The sequence below is a fragment of the Hyla sarda genome, chromosome 7 (assembly GCF_029499605.1).
Source record: "Hyla sarda isolate aHylSar1 chromosome 7, aHylSar1.hap1, whole genome shotgun sequence".
NCBI classification, from domain to species: Eukaryota; Metazoa; Chordata; class Amphibia; order Anura; family Hylidae; genus Hyla; species Hyla sarda.
Window position 1 is genome coordinate 176,740,340 of NC_079195.1, and position 27,511 is coordinate 176,767,850.

At 44.5% G+C, this 27,511-nt stretch overlaps 1 protein-coding gene across 3 annotated transcripts in view; it reads left to right on the forward strand.

The window, feature by feature from the left end:
* The window catches only part of LOC130282764 (proto-oncogene tyrosine-protein kinase receptor Ret-like), a 597,601-nt gene that overhangs the window by 22,405 nt on the left and 547,685 nt on the right, over positions 1–27,511 (forward strand). For 2 of the 3 annotated variants that reach the window (XM_056531399.1, XM_056531400.1), the window contains exons 2-3: positions 16,497–16,566; positions 26,734–26,797. In XM_056531399.1, the coding sequence (XP_056387374.1) occupies positions 16,497–16,566; positions 26,734–26,797 (134 nt within the window). Of the gene's footprint in view, positions 1–16,496; positions 16,567–26,733; positions 26,798–27,511 lie in introns of those variants that run through there. The other variant, XM_056531401.1, reaches the window with a different exon arrangement.

Genomic DNA, 27,511 nt, shown 5'->3' on the forward strand with positions numbered 1-27,511 from the left:
ATGAACAACAGATGAACAAGATGAATGTTAGAGAGTTAACCTGTGCGGTGGCAGTGAGGACCCAGAGTTAGTGTCTGGGATGTGATTTCTCTCACCTCAGGGATTATAACATCAATTGGCTCCAGATGGTAAAGGTGAGGATCACTTGAGGGAGCAATCCATTAAAAATGAACGTATCCCTTATCCACAGAATAGGGGATAATTAGCTGATCGCCGGGGATCCGAACGTGGGGGGACCCCGTCTGTCAGTGAGGAGTGTGTGTTGTCTACCTGATGATGGAACATGCTCCATTGATTTCAATAGGAGAACCAGGAATGTCAGAGTGCTGTAATTGGGTCCCTTCGGCCTCCTATAGAACGCATGTCGTATGCAGAACGCGCTTCTCACTTACAGCTGTGTCCTGTTCCAGAGATCACGGGGGTCCCAGCGGTCAAACCAACCGTGATCAGCTACTTATGCCCTATCCTATAGATAGAGGATAAGTTAGTTTTGGCTGGAGTTCTTCTTTAAGGTCATGGAGGTCCTTAAAAACTGTTACCCTCTCAGACTAGGAAAGAGACTTGACCCTGGTCTTCTGGAAAGCTGCAGATGAGATGTCCCCAAGGTCAGAATAAGGTATGGGTAGGTCTTCACAACTAACTCTTCACTAACTGCTCGTGTATAACTCACTACTTTGTGTCTTGGCACTCTCGCTCTACTCAGCAGCATCCAGTAGTGTCAAGACAATAAAATAAATAAATAGAAAATAAAAAATATTCAAAATTCTTTTTACATTATATATTTTAATTATTAAATGCTACTGAAAGGAGAAGGCTTTGCAAAGGCTTAGGGCATGTTCATATGGTTAAAAACCACAAGTAAAAAATTTGCCTTGTAGCTTGTGGCTGCAGACTTGACTTGAGGCTCCTATGGCTCCAGACACACTCTTAGGCTTGACTGCACCTCAGCAAATACTCAGGAACTAAGAGAGAGAAGAGACTCCTCCCAGGGATTTTATGGGGGAGACTGTGGTGGGGTCCCATTGGTCACCCTTAGGTCACCTGGTCACTGATACCTCCTGGGTAACAATCACATGACAACTCACATGACAACTGATGATCACGTTAACCTTTCTTAAAGATACAACATTCTTATATACATAACATAGGGGATAATATACAATTACAATAGAACAGATACAGGGGGGGGGGGGCAGGGGACACTGCAGGGAGGCTGCCTGACAGGGCAGCAAGGGTACGGGGTAACAACTCCCGTACTGGGCCACCACAAACTCACCTCCTTATAAACACAGCCGTCCTCGTTGCCCAGTCCTCGAGGGCAGACAACTGGAAGTGGCCACTGGGGCCTAGACTGCCAGTTTCTGGGGCATTATTGTCGCATGTCCTTCAAAGGTCTGAAGGTCTGAATAAAAAGAACTGAGAAGAGTCCATGTAGCATTTTTGTGAAAATGTCCATAAATGTTCCTTTCAATAATGGGACATAAACATGTGGGATTCATTATCCTTATAACTACATTTTTATCACATTTAATATACTTCAGTTGGATCAGGCTGCCTGAGGCTCTCTACCTGATGCTTTAGCTACTGGGGCCCCTCGGCACTAACCACTTCTCCCCAGAACCCTACAGGAAAAATATTAGACAGGTGAATTATGGACTGGAAATGTACATTGCATTTGACTAGCTCATATAATACATTATGTAAGCTGACTGAATTAGACTATGTGTTATACTGACAACTTTGTACACAGCACTACCATTATTCCTTATACCTAGTTGGTAGTTGTCATGGCGGTGGGGTGGTGGCTATGCTTCTCCTGATCTGGTCAGGATACCTCCTATATAAATTGCCATGAACAAAAGACACTGCACTTAAACATTTTTGTACAAACACATTATATGCATTTTATTACAGCACACCGTAAACATTATAGTACACCACCATGTGTATTCACTTGTGCAAAAATATAAAAGGAAAATATATTACTCTGACAGTATACACATGTTTTTCTATTACCGCTCCACAGTTCTGGTACATTTTGAGTTTTCAGTAAAGAATCATGGCTAAAAGCCGGGCATATGCTTTCTTATTTGGTTACGAATAAACTTCTTGACAGGTTTGACAGGCACTTATTCTTGAACGTTGCATAACCTGTAACAACAGAAGTACTTCACAAAGAAAAGTTAGTGACAGATAGCAGAATTATCACTGGTAGACTTCTTCAGCCTGGATATTTGCCATCCCAACATCGACTGTCGGACTGTTTCCGAGGCTGGGACATGTAATGGGGTCCACCGCACTATGCCTCCTCTAATGGACTCACTCGGGTGTTCCAGTTCACCCGGGACAAGGTAGACTCCTTAATGGTGGGGCTGATGGTGACCACTATTTGCACCGCAGCAGCTTGCGCCACTGGGGGAACAGCAGTTGGTGCCTGTTGGGCTGGCCAAACCTCCTCTGTGGGAGTAGGCCGAGGCACTTCAGTTGGTGCCCGCTGGTTAGGCCAAACCTCCACGACTACAGGAGTAGGCCTGGGCACATTCACAGATGACTGTTGTAGATACTTTGGTGCCAGCACTTTGGACATGTAGATCTCTTCCTTCTGGACGGTACCTCTGACTTAAGGTGGCAGTAAACCAAAGGGATCTGCGTCCCAGTCGTCAGATTGGAAGTAGGCAGACGGAACTTGAGTTGGATTCTTTGGACGGGTCTCCGCAGCCGCCCACTCTCTTATCATGCTCTGTACAGGAGTGTACTCCATGATCTCCCTGCTCTCTAGAGAATGCAATGATGGTAGGAGATCTCTCTGCACTGCCTGATGCTTGACTAAGATGTTCTAACCATGACGATAGTCCATGAGGGTGCCAAACCCCGACACTTTGTCGAATTTCATGACATGGCTCAGCGGCGTTCCAGGGGTGGTTCTCCCTCTCAGGGATGTTCCAGCTTTCTAATGTACAAGGCCTCTAATGCTTTAATGTCCTGTTGCTGTGCCTGTCACACCTCATATTCCAGCAGCTTCGGCCCATATCTTTCCACTCTTTGGGCCCTCAGCCCTTCTACAATCTTCTCTACTGGCCCTCTCGGACTAGGCCATCGGAACTGGGGGATGGGAGTTCCTGGGTAACAATCACATGACAACTCACATGACAAATGATGATCACATGTTAACCTTTATTAAAGATACAACATTCTTTAATACACAACATAGGGGATAATATACAATTTCAGTAGAACAAATGCAGGAGGGGCCCAGGGGACACTGCAGGGAGGCTGCCTGATAGGGCAGCAAGGGTATGGGGTAACAACTCCTGTACTGGGCCACCACACAATCAAATTCACTATTCTATGAAAATGTAATAATTCATAAACCAAAATCCTCTATTGCGCTGTTTAACTTATCTTCCCAGCATGCCAAGGGTTAAACAGTACTAATGAACTAGAGGTCAGTTACAGCGTGGAGCCGTAATTAAAATATTGTATTACAAAGTGCGAATTTCTGTCTGTTTCTGTAATCAATAAGTATGGTGTCAGACAGCTGAGGCTGGCATGGGACTAACCCCCTATCCTCTCAAAAGCCTAATGTACCCCTTAACTAATCAATGGGGCACATCTGGGAGCGAAGTTTTGTTATTTTCAAGTCTGTCCTCTCTAGAGGATATACTGTGTATAAATTTATATATATATCCATCCATCCATCAGAACAGTTACCATTTCATTTTGTTAATGAGATTACTTATTAATGCATTGGAACATGATCTTATTCCTGTCCTTTGCATATTCATTGGTTTCTGACGTTTCAGGTTCACAGGGCACTGCTCAGCATTATAAAACACAACAATAAAAAGTTATGGATGATCATGTAACTCATAACTGTAAATTATTTCAACACCAAGGACAGCACCCGTCGTTCGTGGAATAAAATACGTTTTTAATTTACATGATTACCAAGCGTAAGAGCCAAGTTTGTCAATTTCTAGTCCTTGATATCTCTCTTGTTTTTCACATTGACTGCGTTCACCACAGCGATTCAGGGGTTACACTCCAGCTATTCTTGAGCTAGAAGCTTGTGAATTCGGAATTATATTAGAAGAGCAGGGAAAAGCAAATTACCACATTATAAAAAAAAACTAGGATGCTAAAAACTTTCTATATTTTCAGAACTATAAAATATATACAATATCAAGGCTTTTAAAGCTAGAGTCCATGCTGCAATGAATACGGTAACTTACAGGTGTCAGTACTAAATCTGTAGAAGGGCCATTAAAGGGGTACTCCGGTGAAAACCTTTTTTCTTTTAAATCAACTGGTGGCAGAAAGTTAAACATATTTGTAAATTACTTCTATTAAAAAATCTTAATCCTTCCAGTACTTATTAGCTGCTGAATGCTACAGAGGAAATTCCTTTCTTTTTGGAACACTGATGACATCAGGAGCACAGTGCTCTCTGCTGACATCTCTGTCCATTTTAGCAATCATGCATAGCAGATGTATGCTAAGGGCAGCATGGTGGCTCAGTGGTTAGCACTGCTGCCTTGCAGTGCTGGGGACTTGGGTTCAAATCCCACTAAGGACAACAATAAATGAAGTGTTATTATTATTATAATAACGTCAGCAGAGAGCACTGTGCTCGTGATGTCATCAGAGAGCTGTCCAAAAAGAAAAGAATTTCAGCAGAGAGCTGTCCAAAAAGAAAAGAATATTCAGCAGCTAATAAGTACAGGAAGGATTAAGATTTTTTAATAGAAGTAATTTACAAATATGTTTAACTTTCTGCCAACAGTTGACTTAAAAGAAAAAAGATTTTCACTGGAGTACCCCTTTAAATATTGTAATTTATAGTCCTGGTCTCTTCTATGGGCAGTACCCCTTATAGCTATGCTCCTGGGAAGTCTGTTTTTAATGTAGAGGTCTGCAGTAAACAGAAATGCGATTATATACTGAGCCACTAAATGAAAAAGCTTTGTGATGCAAAAGGCATTAGATTTCAGTCCGTGAGAGCTGCATGTGAAGACCATATATCTAGATCATTGGTAGCTTTAAAGGGGTACTCCAATGGAAAACTATTTATTTTTTAAATCAGCTGGTGCCAGAAAGTTAAACAGATTTGTAAATTTCTTTTCTGTTTATGTCAGGAACTGTCCAGAGCAGGAGAGGTTTGCTATGGGGATTTGTTCCTGCTCAGACATAAACAGAGGTTTCAGCAGAGAGCACTGTGGTCAGACTGAAAATACCATTTTAATAACGTGGGGCATACAGAAGCAGATAAGTACTGGAAGTATTAAGATTTTTAAATAGAAGTAATTTACAAATCTGTTTTACTTTCTGGCACCAGTAGATGCCAATTGTTTTCCATTGGAGTACCCCTTTAAAGGGGTACTCCACCCCTAGACATCTTATCCCCTATCCAAAGGATAGGGGATAAGATGTCTGATCGCGGGGGTCCCGCCGCTGGGGACCCCCCGCAATATAGCATGCAGCACCCACCTGTATCTGCTTCCGGCAACGCTGGAGGTTCTGGCTTCCGACCACGGGAACGGAAGATCATGATGTCACGCCCCACACCCTCAATGCAAGTCTATGGGACAAGCAGAATTCCACTTGGTAATGAGAAACATTTGTTTTGCTTGTGAAAGCATTAGGCCTTGGCTTGAGGGGTGTGTTGTTGTACAGGAATCTGAGCCAAGTGACAGTGGGTCTGAGTGGAAGCTGCACACTAGGACTCTGAAGCATAGTCGTAGGGGTCCATAAATGCCATACTGGTAATGCTCAGCAAAGTTTGTGTGTTGCAATAAAGAGAAAGTGTCTTGTGGACTGTGTAGGCTTTCATAACACCTTATCCCTGTGAGGAGCCATAACTGAGGCCTTGTGGACTGTGTGAGACTACAGCCTATGGCAGGGGTTCTCAATCAGTGGTACGTGTACCCCTAGGGGTACGCCACCGGTTGTGCGGGGGTACGCTGATGCGCTGAAGAATACCGGCCATACATTGGCCAGTATTTGTCAGCGCACAGCGGAGAATGGCCGCGGCAGCTCCCTGTACAGTATCGTGGCCGCGGCTACTGTACCGGAGCTGCGTGGTTGCTTGCTGGGGAGACATGTGACCTCCCCTGATGTTGCACTGAGGTGCCACACAGCGCAGGAGGACATCACACCTCAGTGCGGCCCCACTGAACGGGACTCTGCGCTGTATACTTGGACAGGCCACACGCGAACAGGCAGGGTAATGTAAAAAAAAAGTAAAAAATAAGTGTATGGGGGGAGGGTTTTTGTATGTGTATATTAGATATATATTAGCCCGGGGGGGGGGGGGGTGTGGAGAGAGAAATAATGGCACAAGGGCATTAAGATGGGGGGAGGGATAATGGCAAAAGGGGATAAATATGGGGGGTGTTGATTATTCTCCCCCTCCATCCTAATCCCCTTGTGCCACTATCCCTCTCCCCCCCCCCCATCTTAATGCACTTGTGCCATTATTCCCCCCTCCCTCTGATCCCCTTTTGCCATATCGGATAATAATGGCACAAGGGAATTAAGATTGGGGTGGGGATAATGGAAAAAGGGGAACAGAGAGAGGGGGAAATAATGGCACAAGGGGATTAAGTATTGCATTAGTATAGAGGTAAGAACTCGCCATTATGAATATAAGTAATTTTATTACTTATTTGGTCCGCAGGTACCCCTCACGTGCAAGTTCCCCACGAATTTACGAGCGAGGGGTACCCGCGGACGTATTTTCACCCTTTGGGGGTACAGTCGCGAAAAAGGTTAAGAACCACTGGCCTATGGGATGTCATATTCAGAACAGTGTGGGGTGTTTGAGACTTCATCTGTAGGTGGAATTGTAGACTGTCCAGCCTGACGAAAAACTGATTGACGTGCGAAACAGCTGTCGCTGATTATCCTCTCCCGCCTGTTCTGAGCAGCTCCCCGCTGCGTGTATGTTTTAAGTGCAAGATTTTGGAATAAAGACCAAAGATGACATTACAGTGGTGAGTTGCCATTTTCTATTCCTTCTATTCCTTCTAATTCTATAATTGTAGACTGGTCAATATGGGCTTAATAAGATTTCAGCCCTGAGTGAGTTACCAGCAGCAAGGGATAGATTGACTGCCCTGTGGCCTTGGAAGGGACCTGTTATTCCAGAAACCAATGCACTGGTGGTAATTAAAAGAAGTGTTAGCGCAAAGGACTCTTTGAAGAAAGTCAAGTGTTTACAGATTATCCCTCCACCTGTGTAAAGTGAGAATTGTTGCACTGCACATTTAGGTTAAATGGGCACTGTCATTAAACATGATTTTTAATATTTGATTTCTTATGCCAAATAAATAAGTTTTGCAATTGGCTTCCATAAAAAATAAAAATAAAATTTTATGTAAGTTTTTCTGCTGTATACTTATGGCCACCAGGGGTCTCCCTTCTTGGCCAAAACATATTCCGTCTGATCAAAACACATTCCGTCTGATCAAAATCTCTCGCTGCTTGAATTGGCAGGGGACCAAACTCAAGAAGTGTTTCTCTGCACTGAACTTGATTGACAGCTGCAAAGAGCCTCACTGAAAGCTGCAAAGACTAAAAGCTGCACAGACTGAAAGGTGCACAGACTAAAAGCTGCACAGAGCCTTACTGAAAGTACTCGTTAAAGTATGTCATATGGCATAGCCATAAGATATTACATACATGTCTGAGAGATGCAGGTCCTTCTTCCACATCCATACCTATATTAGATCAAGGGTCCTCCGTTCCCATCTGGCCTGATTGCAAAAGCCAAATGTGGGCAGAAATTCCGAAAACACAATTTATGCAACATCCATTAGGCATGCAGTTCTTTAACTTAGTAGTTATGGAAACAGTGTAGCTTGCTGCGTATTCATGTCTATGGGAGTTACGTAAAACTGTGTAAAACTGGCTGTTTAGCTATTTATGGAGTCTTGGCTACCTCGGCGCACCAGAACCAAGTTGACAGGGCCGGCAGCCCTCATTCAGTGGTGGGACCGACATCCATCAGACAAAAATGGCATATCCTGTTGAAATGTGGACTATGCACAGATTACGTAGACCTGTGTAAAGGTTAACTGAGTCGAGTACTATTTCTAATGTACTGTGTTTTTGCTTGTTAACTTCTCAACCACTGGAGTGTTTCAGCCCTAAATGAGCAGACACATTTTAAAACAGATGCAGCGTATCAGTGACCCAGGTATTGCTCAGTTAGTTATTAATCAATGTCTTCTAATCTGGAAGGTGGTGCATGGATGAACTTGCTGGTCCACAGGCTGAAAAGAATTGGCTTAAATGAAACAACATTAATCAACCAAGGAACTAAAATCCAAATTCTATTTCACATGGGTAAAATCCATTAGGATTGTCCATTACAAATGCATGTTGAGCCCACAATGATCAAATCATGCATGAGCTGTGTGCACATACATTTAAAAATACTAAACTGAACAATATAATCCTAATGTGAGAATTACATGATCAATCAAATAATAAAACTAAATTGGTAACCTGTGACCAGTCACAGTACTTATCTGTTGTTAAAGGGGTACTACGGTGAAAACCTTTTTTCTTTTAAATCAACTGGTGGCAGAAAGTTAAACATATTTGTAAATTACTTCTATTAAAAAATCTTAATCCTTCCTGTACTTATTAGCTGCTGAATACTACAGAGGAAATTATTTTCTTTTTGGAATGCTCTCTGATGACATCACGACCACAGTTCTCTCTGCTGACATTATAATAATAATAATGCATTATTTATTGTTGTCCTTAGTGGGATTTGAACCCAAGTCCCCAGCACTGCAAGGCAGCAGTGCTAACCACTGAGCCACCATGCTGCCCTTAGCATGCATCTGCTATGCATCTGCTATGCGTCTGCTATGCATCTGCTATGCATCTGCTATGCATGGTTCCTAAAATGGACAGAGATGTCAGCAGAGAGCACTGTGTTCGTGATGTCATCAGTGTTCCAAAAAAGAAAGGAATTTCCTCTGTAGCATTCAGCAGCTAATAAGTACTGGAAGGATTAATATTTTTTAATAGAAGTAATTTACAAATATGTTTAACTTTCTGCCACCAGTTGATTTAAAAGAAAAAAGGTTTTCACTGGAGTACCCCTTTAAGGGGGCCGTACAATTCCATAACTGTTCAGCTGACAGTTATATGTACCCGACCTCCCAATACACATGAACATTCAGCATGGCCGAGCGTTCATGTGTTGTTTATAGGGAGTAGAGGGGTAAACTGCAGACTCCACTGGTGCTGGCTTAAACCTTCCATAACAGGAAGGTTGAGTGAAAGTGATACACGCTTGACCCTTCTTTCCACTGACATTATTTGTTGGGGGAGACTTGGAAGATCACCATACCCTTTAGTCAGTTGGCCAAACCAGCCAAAGGTGGTGGATTTGTGCAAATTTAGTATAAGATTTATGAGCACCTTAAAGGGGTACTCTTCCCCTAAAATTTTTATCCCCTATCCAAAAGATGGGGGATAAGATGTCCAATTGCGGGGGTCCGGTCGCTGGGACCCCCCCTCGCTCTCCGGCACAGCACCCTAGTCATCTGATGCACGGATGACGGGCGACCATAGATGTCATGCCCCCATCCATAGACTTGTATTGCTTGTCTTGCAGGCACAGGACAAAGCTGAGCGGATTTTTACAGTGGAATACAGTCTCACATGAGAGGAGGGCGGGGGAAGAAGTTTCATAACAGGAGAGTAAAGCATTTTTGTCTAATATGATGTATTACAATTTTTTATATTCATTTTTCCTATTGATTTATGCAAAGTTTGTTTAAATGACAGTGTCTGTCACTGGGGCAGTGACAATTTACCCTGTACAAATAAAAAGTAACTACAAATAAGCAGCCAAGTACAGGGACTAATCCCCCAGTCACACTTTTATAGTATGTGTTATTAATGTGCGATCATAGTCAATTTTCAGGTATTAGAATGGTTCTCTCGTGTAAGCACTGCGTGAGGCTTGGTGGCATTTAGGATCAGGCACCGTGCTGTCTTACAGGATATTTTATACACTGACTGATAAAATGTTCAGATTGACCTTTCAGATGTTTATCTGATTTTGGTGTAGATCCTAAGGCTGAGACAATGACAGTCCATGGCCTGAAAACAAATCTAGCTCTGAAGAGACAATCTTGTCTTGGCATCATTGATTTTTAATTAAACATCTACAAGCGGCTTAATCTCGTTATGGGACGTTAATTGACATTGTACTTTACAATGCAAAAATAACACATTGGAAGCTTGGCTGCCCTCCTGATGAACACAATCGATAGGTTGTCGTATACATACACTGAGCATTATACAGAATAAATCCACTATTGGATCACGAGGCGTGTAATACCTGCTCTTTACCGGAAAGCCGATTTAATTAGAAATTAATTTGCTGTCATCAAAAATATATATATTAAAGAATCATCCAGGCTTGTATATAGCACTTTATGCTCTCAGGGTCTTTATTTTACTCGTCTGGTAGGACTTACTCTTTATGTTACTCTTCAGGTAGGATTTGCATTATATAGAGATGAACTGTGGTTATATTCTACTATGGCTCATAAGTTACCAAGGCTTTGCATCATACCTGCAAGATGGATTGGCATCATGGACTATTTCACAGGCATTAACATAATAACTGTATTCTCTGGGCCAGTACAATTCCAGCACAGCCAAATTTAAAGTTTTTTTTTTATGTTTTGCTACTTTCGCTCAATAACATGTTTTTCTGTTGCTGTATTCCAAGAATGATGACATATTAATGTACCATGATAAATAAGTATCTGCCTGTATTTATAAGTATAAGGGCACTATTAAAGGAAAACTGTCAGATATTTTCTCCTGCACTATCCACAGGTACTGATGGATAGTGCGGGAGACGCTGATTCCTATGAGCCCTACCTTGCCCGGATCCGCCCGGCCATTCGCCCGCAATTGTAGTTTCATTGTATGTGGAAATCTTGCTGTAACTGGCACGGGCGGGGCTTCTGCAAGTTAACTGGCACTGATGTCAGCGCCGCTTATGAATATTCATCCCCCCTCCCTCCAGCTCTCCCTCTCTTCGCCGCTCCTAACTGGAGGGAGGGGGGATGAATATTCATAAGCGGCGCCAACGTCGTTGCCAGTTAGCTGCAGAAGCCCCACCCATGCCAGTTACAGCCAGATATACAATGAGGGGGCAGGACTATGACATCACAAGCTCCCAGCGCTGGCTCGAGCGTTAGGAACAGTTTGTTCCAAACGCTGAGCAGCAGAGTACCCCTTTAAACAGCATATCTTGAAACCGCAGTCTGCTTTAACCCCTTAACGATGCAGGACGTATATTTCCATCCTGCACGGGCTCCCGCGATACGAAGCGGGATCGCGCTGCGATCCCGCATCATATCGCATCGGTCCCGGCGCTCATCAACGGCCCGGGACCCGCGGCTAATACCACACATCGCCGATCGCAGCGATGTGCAGTATTAACCCTTTAGAAGCGGCGGTCAAAGCTGACCGCCGCTTCTAAAGTGAAAGTGAAAGTGACCTGGCTGCTCAGTCGGGCTGTTCGGGACCGCCGCAGTGAAATCGCAGCGTCCCGAACAGCTGACAGGACACCGGGAGGGCCCTTACCTGCCTCCTCGGTGTCCGATCGGCGAATGACTGCTCCGTGCCTGAGATCCAGGCAGGAGCAGTCAAGCGCCGATAACGCTGATCACAGGCGTGTTAATACACGCCAGTGATCAGCATAGGAGATCAGTGTGTGCAGTGTTATAGGTCCCTATGGGAGCTATAACACTGCAAAAAAAATGTAAAAAAAAAGTGTTAATAAAGGTCATTTAACCCCTTCCCTAATAAAAGTTTTCCCATAAAAAAAATAAAACAGTGTAAAAAAAAATAAAAATAAACATATGTGGTATCGCCGCATGCGTAAATGTCCGAACTATAAAAATATATCATTAATTAAACCGCACGGTCAATGGCGTACGCGCAAAAAAATTCCAAAGTCCAAAATGAATAAAAAGTGATCAAAAAGTCCGATCAAAACAAATATCATACCGATAAAAACTTCAGATACCGCCCTGTACGTGGAAAAATAAAAAAGTTATAGGGGTCAGAAGGTGACATTTTTAAACGTATACATTTTCCTGCATGTAGTTATGATTTTTTTCCAGAAGTGCGACAAAATCAAACCTATATAAGTAGGGTATCATTTTAACCGTATGGACCTACAGAATAATGATAAGGTGTAATTTTTACCGAAATATGCACTGCGTAGAAACGGAAGCCCCCAAAAGTTACAAAATGGCGTTTTTTCTTCGATTTTGTCGCACAATTATTATTTTTTCCGTTTCGCCGTGCATTTTTGGGTAAAATGACTAATATCACTGCAAAGTAGAATTGGCGACGCAAAAAATAAGCCATAATATGGATTTTTAGAGAGACCTTGTTTTTTTTTTTTTTTTGTTTTGTTTTGCTGTGCTCTGCCTTATCATCGAACTGTATCTAAAATGTAATATACTGCTGTTTATATTCCTCTTCTTCTTTGTTAAAAAGTAATGACAGATGGAAAAAGAAATTAAACCCATCCATCTGATTGCATTTATATTCTAATGTATTCACATACACTCTCTGTCCTCTGCTGCCTCTGGTGGAAAGTATTACTAAAGGTGGGGGGGGGGGGGGGTGGAGCACTCTTGGGAGAAACAGCTGAGCCCCGTTTAGAAGATTGCAGGGTCCAAACGATTCGACCCCCCACAATCAGACACATATCTGTCCCTGCTCCTCCCCGGAGCGCTCGCGGCGTTCTCCTCTCTGCAGCGCCCCTGTCAGACCCGCTGACCGGGAGCGCTGCACTGACACTGCCGGCGGGGATGCGATCCGCATAGCGGGACGCGCCCGCTCGCGGGTCGCATCCCAATCTACTCACCTGTCCCGTTCCCCGGCAGTCACGTCCTGGCGCGCGCGGCTCCGCTCTCTAGGGCGCGCGCGCGCGCCAGCTCTCTAAGATTTAAAGGGCCAGTGCACCACTAATTGGTGCCTGGCCCAATCAGTGTAATTAACTCCCACCTGCTCATGCCTTTATAACCTCACTTCCCCTTCCCGGATCTTGTTGCCTTGTGCCTAGTGAAAGTGTTTTGTGTATGCCCTTACCAGTGTTACCAGACCTTCTGCCGTTTCCCTTGACTACGAACCTTGGCGCCTGCCCTGACCTTCTGCTACGTCTGACCTCGCCTCTGTCTAGTCCTTCTGTCCCACGCCACTCTCAGCAGTCAGTGAGGTTGAGCCGTTACCGGTGGATACGACCTGGTTGCTATCGCCGCAGCAAGACCATCCCGCTTTGCGTCGGGCTCTGGTGAATACCAGTAGCAACCTAGAACCGGTCCACCGGTACGGTCCACGCCAATCCCTCGCTGACACAGAGGATCCACATCCAGCCTGCCGAATCCTAACAGTATCCCCTATCCTTTGTATATCGGATAAGTTTCTTTCTGCCAGATAACCAATTTAACCTTCTAGTATTATCTGGTATCCTCTAGAATTCACCAGAATTTTCTGATAAATAGGTGGAGTTATTATAATTAGCTCCCTATATATGTCTAGATTTCCTAGGCCGCAGTGGCTGAAAGCATGGTCTCAAGGCTGCAGAAGTTGCTGTTTTACTGTTTGGAGTTTAAAGGGGTTTTCCACCATAAGGTGATTTTAGAACGTACCTCCCAGACAGTAATGGACACGCTTAGGAAGGATCCATTTGTGCTTGCAGTAAAAAATAAGGACAGATGTTGGCACTATCTAAGTGCCGTTACCAATGTCATATATTTTGTAAGTGATAGAAGGACAAAAGAAAAAGCAAATAAAAACACAGGTGAGGATGGACGATTTTCACTCACCTATTAGTGTTGCGCAACAGGCAAAGCGCATACAGGAGCAGTCACAATGCTCCGAATGAATCCCATTGCTGACTGTGGTGGCGACAATATGGACATCTGGAGGGCGGGCTGTGGAGCACCTTTCCCCAGGTAAAAGAACTGCTGTCATGGCACCTTGGGATGAAAGTCTCTTTTTTTGGTCAGTGAAATCCAGTCACGGAAAAATGATGGAATAAAGTTATGTGATTTATTTAATAAAAGACTACGCGTTTCGCAAGGCTAAACCTCGCTTTGTCAGGTCTCTGATTTTTGCAGAATGATCTTCCTCTCACCCAGTGGTCGCTCCACTCATTAAGCAAAGACAGGTTCCCTCTGATCACCTGACTAGTGATGTAATGTCTCTGCCGCACTGCAACCTGGGAAAATAATACGACAATAATTGTGTATGCTGTTGAAAATAAACATTGGGGAAAAAATCCCATGAGAATTGCGAGACCACCATCAAACACAGGTACAGACACAATATTATGAACTAGAAAAAGGGGGTGTAGCTCACTTAGCTAACCGACCCAAGGTTAACTGATTGGCCTTAATCCCCCAAAAAGGCCTGATTCTGGAATATAGGAATGTTTATTAGTATGTAGTAATAGAGATTACCACATACAAAAATCAGTCCTCAAGGGACAGAAAGAGATAGAAAAAAATTGAAATAAAAGAATAAAGAGAGAGAGAGAGAGAAATATAGAAAAGAAGGGGAATAAGCTAAAGGGGTACTCCGGTGCTTAGACATCTTATCCCCTATCCAAAGCATAGGGGATAAGATGCCTGATCGCGGGAGTCCCGCAGCTGGGGACACCCGTGATCATACACGCGGCACCCCGTTAGTAATCAGTCCCCGGAGCATGTTCTGATTATGCTCGACCGCAGGGCCGGCCGCGTGTGACGTCCCGCCTCCCCCCCCGTGTGACGTCACGCTGGATCGTGCACGCGATCTAAAGATGGTCTGTGAGATAAGGTGCTGCAGCGCTGCCAAGTGCTGATGGGACAGTTTTTAAAGTGCATAAAAGTTCATATAGGTGGTGATATTAAAAGTATAAACAGGCTATATGCGTTTCACGACCGTTGTCGCATTCCTCAGTAGGCAAAAAATTTATGGCTACTGAGGAATGCAACTACGATCGTGAAACGCGTATAGCCTGTTAATACTTTTATACTTAAATGGGTACTCCCGTGGAAAACTTTTTTTTTTTTTAAATCAACTGGTGCAAGAGAGTTAAACAGATTTGTAAATTACTTCTATTAAAAAATCTTCCAGTACTTTTTAGGGGCTGTATACTAAAGAGAAATCCAAAAAAGAAATGCATTTCCTCTGATATCATGACCACAGTGCTCTCTGTTGACCTCTGCTGTCCATTTTAGGAACTGTCCAGAGCAGGAGAAAATCCCCATAGCAAACATATGCTGCTCTGGACAGTTCCTAAAATAGACCGCAGAGGTCAGCAGAGAGCACTGTGGTCTTGACATCAGAGGAAATTTATTTATTTTTTGGATTTAGTATACAGCCCCTAAAAAGTACTGGAAGGAGTAAGATTTTTTAATAGAAGTGATTTACAAATCTGTTTAACTTTCTGGCACCAGTTGATTTAAAAATAAAAGTTTTCAACGGGAGTACCCTTTTAAGAGCAATATGTGCCTTTATAGACCTCCGCTCAGGCCAAATAAACGTGTTGTGAGCCAACCGTGAGTGTTTTTCCAAAATCTTCATGGATTTTCCAGTTCAGTAAACATCTATACTTCACACAGGTTAACTTCTTCAGTACTTTCTGATACACATAATATTAAGGGCCTTCTACATACCACTGACCAGGACATCACCCCCCCCCCCCCGGGTAGTGCCCCAGGAAAATAGACTATAGACCGCTTATCATTAGACAAGTGTATAGTGACTCTCACTGGACACTTGACGTGTGACGAGTGACGTGCGCGACGTGACATCACCATCAGTGCGAACAGTGACAGCTCAGGAGGACGCCACCGGAGCCAGATGTAGAGTGGACCCCGGGAACAGGTAATTATAAAAGCGGGGATGGGGGAGGCAATGGAGCCGGAGTGGAGGCAGTGCAGGGGGGGCGGTCGCGGTGCGGCGGGCCGGGGGGGGGCGGTCGTGGTGATAGGACTCAGGACCCCCGGACAGGCAGGGGGAGAGAAGCGGGTGGTGGTGGTGGCGGCAGCGGCCTATGGCACCGCAAAAGCCACTGCAGTGCATTGATTTAAAGCGCCCGCTTTAAATCAATGATCTGCAGCGGTGTCGCGGGGGGGATAAATAGCTGATAATTTATACCGGAATATCGGTATAAGTTATCGGCTATCGGCCCTAACCTCTACCAATTATCGGCCCTAAAAAAACGATATCGGTCGAACCCTAATTTATATATATAGTTTTATTTCAGAATGTTTAAGGATAATGATAGAAAAGAAAGCTTCCTTTCTTAACTAAAAACAATCAATAGTTACAATTTCACTATGAGAATAGAAAAACATATTTAGATTCAATGCATTAGACGGGATGATAGAGACCAATATATTTGACCATTGCATTCTAAATGTTACATTGCATTTCTGTATTTGCAGCATTGCTGGTGGCTTTTGTGTGTCTGCTGTGCATTTGGGGATTGTGCTACCTTACAACGTATATCTTCAGGTATGTCCCATACTGTTCATTTATGGAAGAAAGAGGAATAAAGCATAATGTCATATATTTAAATGTTCAAAAAAGTAAGATTTTTTTCATCAATAAAAAGCGAGAAGTTACATGCAAGATTTGAGTTGTGTTGTACCTTATGAAATGAAGATAAAAATATGGTGATTTGCAGACTTACCATATGGCAGTACTTGGAATTCCTACTAGCCTGTATTATGGGCAGATAGGGACTCGTTCTGCTGTTGCACAATAATGGTACCTGCAAAGCAATAGTCTGATTCCAGAGTAATGAATCTGGTGTCTTGGTTGCTTTGGTCTGGATGTTTGGGTGGAGTTCCATTTGTTGGGGCTGTGTTAGCCCAACCCCTGCTCAATGGGAATGCTAATTTATTGTAAGAACCCGAAGGGTTAACCTTTTTTGAGCTTTTGTTTGGCCTGGTTTCTTGTCAACATCCTAGCCAATCTGGCTGTGGCAGCAATCAGGCTGAGTCACCTGTGAGCTGTAAATTTAAGCCCAGCTCATTCCTTTCCTGATTGCCAGTGAAAGAACTTAGTTTTGAGTAACCAGCATTGTTTGTCCTGTATTATTGATCTTAGCTTGGCTTTCTGACCTCTCTTCTGTATTTGCGTATTGTACCTTGTATATTCTAGTTGCTGACCCGGCCTGTCTGACCTCGCTTTTCTGTGTGTGTGTTTAGTTTGTTTTCTGTTAGTTTTGTATGCCTCCAGCTGTTCCCCGAAACGTATTATATTTTATTGTTTTGACTTTTTGACTGTCGCTCACTTATTTTAGGAAGGGACCATCTTCATGGTTGTAGACCCGTTATTTAGGACGGGTACACAAATAGGCAGAAACAGAGGGTGTGGGCAAGTTTAGGGCTGCACGCTATCCCTGCCCAACGTGACATCTATGTGCTTACACTGCTCAGTTTTGGGCAATCGAGACTGCACAAATCATTGAGGAATTGTTTGTGCACCACTTCTATAATTAATTAGCCGCACATGCCCTTCTACACAGGGGGATGTATGACCAGTAGGCCTGCACGATATATCGCAACGGCAATTGTATCGCGATTTTTGCCAATTGCGGTATGTCGATTTGGCTGTTGCAAAAAAAATGTGTTTACCTGCTCCCCGGCCACTGCAGCTCCGGTGATGGTAGCCCGATGGCAGGAGCTCTGGTGTTGGCAGCAGGGGCTCAAGTGGCGGAGGCATGGGCTCCTGTGGTGGCGGCGAGGATTAGCGCAGCAGAAGCACCTCACTGCGTCTTCTACCTTCATTGGCGGCGAGGATTGGCCCAGCAGTCCATGTGACTGCGCTCTCCTCCTGTGATTGGCGACGTAAATCAGATGAGGAGGTTAAACCCACCACGGCCGGCTTCCATAAATAAACAGCGCAGCCGTGCAGCAGGTAAATGAAGCGAGCTCAGGAGCTATGTTCGCTTCATACTGGCTAATGCTGGACATCACCGATCCGGGTGATGTCCGGCATTAACCCTTTAGACGCCGTGATATAAGTTGATCGCGGCGTCCAAAATGCCGAAATGTCCAAAGTGCCGGTAGATTCCGGCTCGTCCCACTCTAAAAATGTTGCCAGTAGTAATGGAGCGCATATAACACTGATCAATGCTGTGCTATGGCCTCCTATGGCACAACATTGTTCAGTGTCTGCAATCACAAGATTGCATCTAATAGTGCCCATGGCAGTGTTTTCCAAACAGTGTGACTCCAGCTGTTGCAAAACTACAACTCCCAGCATGCCTTTGGCTGTCCTGGCATGCTGGGAGTTGTAAGTTATGCAAAAACTGGAGTTTGGAAAACACTGCCCTATGGGAACTAATACAATTGTGAGAAAAAAAAAAGTAAAAACAAAAAGGTATTAAAGGGGTATTCCAGGAAAAAAACTGCTGCCCTTCCGATATTTACTGCTGCCCTTCCTATTGGGTGCCAAACTGCAACTCTGTAGTTTTGCAACATCTGGAGGGTCACAGTTTGGAGACCACTGTTACAGTGGTGCCCAAACGGTAGCCCTCCAGATGTTGCCAAACTACAACTCTCAGCATGCCTAGACTGCCCAGGCATGCTGGGAGTTGTAGTTCTGTAACATCTGTCCCTTCAGATTTAGCAATTTTCATGAAATTTTGGAAAATTGCTGCTCTACTTTGAAGCCCTCTAGTTTTTTCAAAAAGTAAAAATATGTCCATTTTATTATGCCAACATAAAGAGAACATATTGTATTTGTGAATAAAAATACAATTTATTTGGAATATTGATTTTCCTTACAAGCAGAGAGCTTCAAAGTTAGAAAAATGCAAGATTTTCAAAATTTTCATGACATTTTGGGATTTTTCACCAAAAAAGATGCAAGTAACGACGAAAATTTACCACCAAAATAAAGTAGAATATGTCACGAAACAACAATCTCAGAATCAGAAAATTCGGTAAAAGCGTTTTAGAGTTATTAATGCGTAAAGTGATGGTGGTCAGAATTGCGAAAAAGGGCTCAGTCCTTAAAGGGGTTAAAAGTGACCAAAAAGTCAAAACAATAATGGTACCGATAAAAACTACAGATCACAGCTGAAAAAAATTAGCCTCATACAGCCCGGTATATGGAAAAAAAAAAGAGATATAGGGGTCAGAAGAGGACAATTTTTATCAAATGAGAAAAAAAAAAAAATACCCTCCCAACAAACCCCCTCTCGGTCCTTAAGGGAATACACATACTCCACGTTTTCCATTCCCTGTAACTGCGCTGCACAATAGAGCAACACAACAACGCCGGAGAGGGTGGAGGCTACATTATACCAGGCCAGGAGAGTGTGCAGACTACACTATACCAGGCCAGGAGAGTGTGCGGACTAGACTATACCAGGCCAGGAGAGTATAGGGACTACACTATACCAGGCCAGGAGAGTACAGGGACTACACTATACCAGGCCAGTAGAGTACAGGGACTACACTATACCAGGCCAGGAGAGTACAGGGACTACACTATACCAGGCCAGGAGAGTACAGGGACTACACTATACCAGGCCAGGAGAGTGTGCAAACTACACTATACCAGGCCAGGAGAGTACAGGGACTACACTATACCAGGCCAGGAGAGTGTACGGACTACACTATAACAGGCCAGAAGAGTACAGGGACTACACTATACCAGACCAGGAGAGTATAGGGACTACACTATACAAGGCCAGGAGAGTACAGGGACTAGACTATACCAGGCCAGGAGAGTACAAGGACTACACTATATCAGGCCAGGAGAGTGTGTGGACTACACTAAACCAGGCCAGGAGAGTACAGGGACTAGACTATACCAGGCCAGGAGAGTACAGGGACTACACTATACCAGGCCAGGAGAGTACAGGGACTACACTATACCAGGCCAGGAGAGTACAGGGACTACACTATACCAGGCCAGGAGAGTGTGCAGACTACACTATACAAGGCCAGGAGAGTACAGGGACTACACTATACCAGGCCAGGAGAGTGTACAGACTACACTATAACAGGCCAGAAGAGTACAGGGACTACACTATACCAGACCAGGAGAGTACAGGGACTACTCTATAACAGGCCAGGAGAGTACAGGGACTACACTATACCAGGCCAGGAGAGTGTACGGACTACACTATAACAGGCCAGAAGAGTACAGGGACTACACTATACCAGACCAGGAGAGTACAGGGACTACTCTATACCAGGCCAGGAGAGTACAGGGACTACACTATACCTGGCCAGGAGAGTACAGGGACTACACTATACCAGGCCAGGAGAGTGTGTGGACTACACTAAACCAGGCCAGGAGAGTACAGGGACTACACTATACCAGGCCAGTAGAGTACAGGGACTACACTATACCAGGCCAGGAGAGTACAGGGACTACACTATACCAGGCCAGGAGAGTGTGCAAACTACACTATACCAGGCCAGGAGAGTACAGGGACTACACTATACCAGGCCAGGAGAGTGTACGGACTACACTATAACAGGCCTGAAGAGTACAGGGAATACACTATACCAGACCAGGAGAGTATAGGGACTACACTATACAAGGCCAGGAGAGTACAGGGACTACACTATACCAGGCCAGGAGAGTACAAGGACTACACTATACCAGGCCAGGAGAGTGTGTGGCTACACTAAACCAGGCCAGGAGAGTACAGGGACTAGACTATACCAGGCCAGGAGAGTACAGGGACTACACTATACCAGGCCAGGAGAGTACAGGGACTACACTATACCAGGCCAGGAGAGTACAGGGACTACACTATACCAGGCCAGGAGAGTGTGCAGACTACACTATACAAGGCCAGGAGAGTACAGGGACTACACTATACCAGGCCAGGAGAGTGTACGGACTACACTATAACAGGCCAGAAGAGTACAGGGACTACACTATACCAGACCAGGAGAGTACAGGGACTACTCTATAACAGGCCAGGAGAGTACAGGGACTACACTATACCAGGCCAGGAGAGTGTACGGACTACACTATAACAGGCCAGAAGAGTACAGGGACTACACTATACCAGACCAGGAGAGTACAGGGACTACTCTATACCAGGCCAGGAGAGTACAGGGACTACACTATACCTGGCCAGGAGAGTACAGGGACTACACTATACCAGGCCAGGAGAGTGTGTGGACTACACTAAACCAGGCCAGGAGAGTACAGGGACTACACTATACCAGGCCAGTAGAGTACAGGGACTACACTATACCAGGCCAGGAGAGTACAGGGACTACACTATACCAGGCCAGGAGAGTGTGCAGACTACACTATACCAGGCCAGGAGAGTACAGGAACTACACTATACCAGGCCAGGAGAGTGTACGGACTACACTATAACAGGCCAGAAGAGTACAGGGACTACACTATACCAGACCAGGAGAGTATAGGGACTACATTATACAAGGCCAGGAGAGTACAGGGACTACACTATACCAGGCCAGGAGAGTACAAGGACTACACTATACCAGGCCAGGAGAGTGTGTGGACTACACTAAACCAGGCCAGGAGAGTACAGGGACTAGACTATACCAGGCCAGGAGAGTACAGGGACTACACTATACCAGGCCAGGAGAGTACAGGGACTACACTATACCAGGCCAGGAGAGTACAGGGACTACACTATACCAGGCCAGGAGAGTGTGCAGACTACACTATACAAGGCCAGGAGAGTACAGGGACTACACTATACCAGGCCAGGAGAGTGTACGGACTACACTATAACAGGCCAGAAGAGTACAGGGACTACACTATACCAGACCAGGAGAGTACAGGGACTACTCTATACCAGGCCAGGAGAGTACAGGGACTACACTATACCAGGCCAGGAGAGTGTACGGACTACACTATAACAGGCCAGAAGAGTACAGGGACTACACTATACCAGACCAGGAGAGTACAGGGACTACTCTATACCAGGCCAGGAGAGTACAGGGACTACACTATACCTGGCCAGGAGAGTACAGGGACTACACTATACCAGGCCAGGAGAGTGTGTGGACTACACTAAACCAGGCCAGGAGAGTACAGGGACTAAACTATACCAGGCCAGGAGAGTACAGGGACTACACTATACCAAGCCAGGAGAGTACAGGGACTACACTATACCAAGCCAGGAGAGTGTGCAGACTACACTATATCAGGCCAGAAGAGTACAGGGACTACACTATACCAAGCCAGGAGAGTACAGGGACTACACTATATCAGGCCAGAAGAGTACAGGTACTACACTATACCAGGCCAGGACAGTACAGGGACTACACTATACCAGGCCAGGAGATTACAGGGACTACACTATACCAGGCCAGGAGAGTATGCAGACTACTCTATACCAGGCCAGGAGAGCACAGGGACTACACTATACCAGTAGAGTACGCAGATTACACTATACCAGGCCAGGAGAGTACAGGGACTACACTATATCAGTAGAGTACGCGGACTACACTATACCAGGCCAGGAGAGTACAGGGACTACACTGTACCAGGCCAGGAGATTACAGGGACTACGCTATACCAGGCCAGGAGAGTATGCGGACTGACTACCCTATACCAGGCCAGGAGAGTACAGGGACTACGCTATACCATTAGAGTACACGGACTACACTATACCAGGCCAGGAGAGTACAGGGACTACACTATACCAGGAGAGTACGCGGACTACACTATACCAGGCCAGGCACATGAAATGCGAAGGAGGAATTAAGCTAATTTCTCCCCATTTCATAGCCAATCCCCTCTATTTTATGTTTAGTCAATGAACATGAAATTGGGCGAGTTGGCTTTATGAAATAGAGGGACTGGACATGAAATAGGGGGGATTTCCCCATTTATTATATTGCAATCGCATATCGAAATCGCAATATTTACCTCCATAATCGCAATCGCACATTTTTCCCATATCGTGCAGCCCTAATGACCAGCTAATGATGATTTTTAAACCTGTCAAAACCAGGGGATCATCTGATGAGCGAGTGTTTGCTTCTTCATCATCTGATTACGGAGCCTATTTTACAGGGTGATTATTAGCCTTTTTGGATAATTGTCTGTTTAAAAGGGCTCTTTTTGGGGGGTCTTAGTGCCTTAGATTCTTTTGCATAGTTTAGTCTAGGGCTTGCGCAGGGCCATTACAGGAGCAGCTAGCCTTATTTTGATGTCAATTTTGGTTAGGGGAAAATATAGGGAAAAATAAGGAAAATTAGTTAGGTCCTTTCAATGTTGTCTTTGTTTGTTATCTTCTGTGTCATTTTTTGCTGTCGTCTAGCCATCCATTTAAATCATCAAACAATCCCTCATCTCCAGTTACTCTCATTGCCATTTTCTTCTTGTTACTTCTGACATTGATATGTGTTTGTATTATTTTTCTTGCAACAGTTTTCTGGCCATCATCCTGCTATAAAGGGAAACTGACAGCCTGTTCACCTGCATTAACCCAATATACTAGGTTATAGTGCGAGTAAACAGCTTTAAAAAAAATCATCAGTTACTTTAATATGTGGAGCAGTTGTAGAGTTATGGACATTTATTGTTTTGTTGTCATTGCTCTGCTTTGCGCAATAGAGGCGGGGAGTTGGCTCACCGAGCCCATGATGAATATGCTAATGTAGTTACTCTCACGTCAATAGGATGCGAGAGCCTGCCAGGGGTGAATGCTCTGCTCTCTGAGCTGATTGCAGGCATTGCTGCCTTCCAGGTGTAGCTAGTGGAGACATTGGCATTTTCATCATGGAGACGGCCCAGAGAGTAATATAGAGGGGGCACGGGAGTTCGGCAAACTGGCTTCCTGCTTTGATTGATTGAAACAATCAACATCCATAACTCTACAACTAATACACAAATTAACCTCTTCAGGACACAGGGCGTATGGATACGCCCTGCATTCCGAGTCCTTAGGGACCGAGGGCGTATCCATACGCCCGTGGGAAATCCGGTCCCCACCGCTAGCCGGTTGGGGACCGGAGCCGGATGCCTGCTGAAATCATTCAGCAGGCACCCTGGCACATCGCCCAGGGGGGTCCTGAGACCCCCCATGTCGGCGATCGGAGAAAATCGCATGTCAATTCAGACATGCGATTTTCTCCAATTCCGGGCTGATCGGGTCTCTGGTGACCCGATCATCCGGAAAATAGGTCTGATCGGAGCTGTCAGCAACAGCCCCGATTAGCCTAAAGGAAAGGAGTGAGGTCGCAAAGCTGCGATCTCCTCCTATCCCCTGCCATTACTCAGAACGGAGTTCTGACCAATGGCAGCGCAGGACAGGGGGTTGCCATGGCAACCCCCCGTTCTGCCCGCCCCTGGATGTCAAGGGGCGCTGGGAAGAAGATGTAGGCCGTACCTGCAGGAGAAGATGCCTGGGGACCCGGGACCTTCGCTGGAGCCTGCTGGATGCTGGATCAGGTAGGGAATCGTGGTGGGGGGGGGGGGGGGGTAATTGAAAGTGAAAGTAAATCGATCTTTACTGTGGCAACCACTAGGGGGGCCAAACTGCAACTCCCAGCATGCCCAGACAGCCAAAGGCTGTCTGGGCATGCTGGGAGTTGTAGTTTTGCAACATCTGGAGGGTCACAGTTTGGAGACCACTGTTACAGTGGTGCCCAAACAGTAGCCCTCCAGATGTTGCCAAACTACAATTCTCAGCATGCCTCGACTGCCCAGGAATGCTGAGAGTTGTAGTTCTGTAACATCTGTCCCTTCAGATTTAGCAATTTTCATGACATTTTTGAAAATTGCTGCTCTACTTTGAAGCCCTCTAATTTTTTCAAAAAGCAAAAATATGTCCATTTTATGATGCCAACATAAAGTGGACATATTGTATTTGTGAAGAAAAATAAAATGTATTGTGAATATCCATTTTCCTTACAATTAGAGAGCTTCAAAGTTAGAAAAATGCTAAATTTTAAAAATTTTCAGGACATTTTGGGAATTTTCACCAAAAAAGGATGCAATTAACGCCATAAATTTACCACCAAAATAAAGTAGAATATGTCACAAAAAACAGTCTCAGAATCAGAATATTCGATAGAAGCATTTTCGCGTTACTAATTCGTAAAGTGACGGTGGTCATAATTGCGAAAAAGGGCTCAGTCCTTAAGGTTAAAAATGGGCTGCGTCCTTAAGGGGTTAAAGTAAGGGACTACTCTTTTTTGAACGGGTAAACAGGCTGTCAGTTTCTGGGAGCCATTGTTAGGACCCAGGAAAGGTGACTGCTGTAAGTGAAGCCAAGTTCTGCAGTTTAGTTTTCAATAAGTGTTATTTCAGATGTGTATTTAAAGGGGTACTCCGCTGGAAAACTTTTATTTTTTTTTATTTTTTTAATAAACTGATGCCAGAAAGTTTACAAATCTGTTTAATTACTTCTATTAAAAAATCTTTATCCTTCCAGTTCATATTAGCTGCTGTATACTACAGAGGAAATTCTTTTCTTTTTGGAACACAGAGCTCTCTGCTGACATCACGACCACAGTGCTCTCTGCTGACATCACGACCACAGTGCTCTCTGCTGACATCTCTGTCCATTTCAGGAACTGTCTAGAGTAGGAGAAAATTCCCATAGCAAATATATGCTGCTCTGGACAGTTCCTAAAATGGACAGAGATGTCAGCAGAGAGCACTGTGTTCTTGATGTCAGCAGAGAGCACTGTGTTCCAAAAAGAAAATAACTTCCTCTGTAGTAATCAGCAGCTAATAAGTACTGGAAGTATTTAGATTTTTTAATAGAAGTAATTTACAAATCTGTTTAACTTTCTGGCACCAGTTGATTGGAGGGGCAAGCAGTGCATAACTAGCTTGCCCCCTGACTGGTGAGCAGTTAAGGGGTTAAGCAATATACAGGCAAGGTTTTTAGCCCCCTCCCCCGCCTGTAAAACTTGTTGGTAACTATAGTGGTATGTCCCATGGGTGGGGGGGGAAGGAGTGCACCAATCAGGGGTTAAATAGTTTCCCGGGCTTTCAGGGGCCCTCCCCTGGGTATTTATAGCTTTTGTGCCTCCCTTCCCCCCTCAATCTGCCCAGGACCCGGAGTTTTGCCCTCCCTCCCTCCCTTTTTTGTATCTCTGTTTATTGTAATTCACAGCTTGGCGGTAAGAAGACGGTGAAAGCGGGGTCAACCCGGGGTAGACCTCCACACAGGACAGTGTGGCAGCACCTCTCGGGTTGGCAAGAAGCCAATCAGTGTCTTTGTTACAGTTAAATTGTTATTTATATAAGTAATTTTATAAATAAAGCTGTGGCCGATCCCCACCCATAAAAAAGTTGAATTGTTGTTGTGTCAGTTATTATTTATTGTAGTATGGGGGAGGGGTAGTTATAGCCTGCTAGGAGGTAATTGGTCTCAACAGTCTTAAAAAAAATAAAGTTTTCCACCGGAGTACCCCTTTAATGCTGTATAAGATTGTTTGTTAGTCGCAGCTATATGACATATTTATCAAGGCTACATTCACATGCACCTTTTTTAGTACTGTTCTTATCTATGTTTTGCTGTGATAGTTGATATGCTTTTTCAGTTAAGTACAATAAATAATAAAAAGAAGAAAATATTCAAAATTGCAACAAGTCTGCAGAAAAAAAATGCACCACAATGTACAGTATGTAGTCATTTAGAGCGTCACAGACTTTTAATTTTTTCCATTGTAATTTACATTATTGCTTTTAATTTTACAGGTTGGCGTGCACTCACAAGTGTTTGGAGGAGTTGAAAAAAAAGACTTGCTGTAAGATTCACAATGTGAGTGCAAAACCTACTCAACATTCCACCGAATCTGGGGTTTTACTACCAGCCCTGACTTGACTTTGTATTGATAATTTAACTCGGAGTGCTTTTGTTTTGCTGCCTGTCAAGCCGCTATCTTCATGGCTAGGAACTAGAGATGAGCGAACTTACAGTAAATTCTATTCGAAAGAGTCTCCTAGGACTGTATCCACCTTTTCCAGCCCACGGGAGCACCTGAAAGCTGAACTAATTTATGCAGGAAAAGTCATCAACTGCCGAGCCGAGAAGTTTGTGACGAATCGAATTTACTGTAAGTTCGCTCATCTCTACTAGGAACCCGCACACAGACCAGGTTCACCTACTTCAGTGACAGTATGTAAAATGTATAATGGTGCTGAAGTGGTGGTACAACCTGGTAGGTTGTTCAGTATGTGGTTAAAAAGATGAAGGTGCTGCCTGCAGTTCTGGCAGAATAATCGGAATGCATCTGAATGGGTTGTGTAGGCTGCAGTTATTCCCAGGCCTTGAGTCAGGAATGGTCCATTGCCCATCTAACTATTCATGGTGTAGCCTGGAAGCTCTCAGTTTTGCCTCAAGCAATACAAGTATTGGGATCATTTTTTGCTCGAGGCTCTCATGTAACTAGGTGTAACCTAATGTGGGGGAACTCTGCCTGCCTAATGTGGGGGAACTCTGCCTGCCTAATGTGGGGGAACTCTGCCTGCCTAA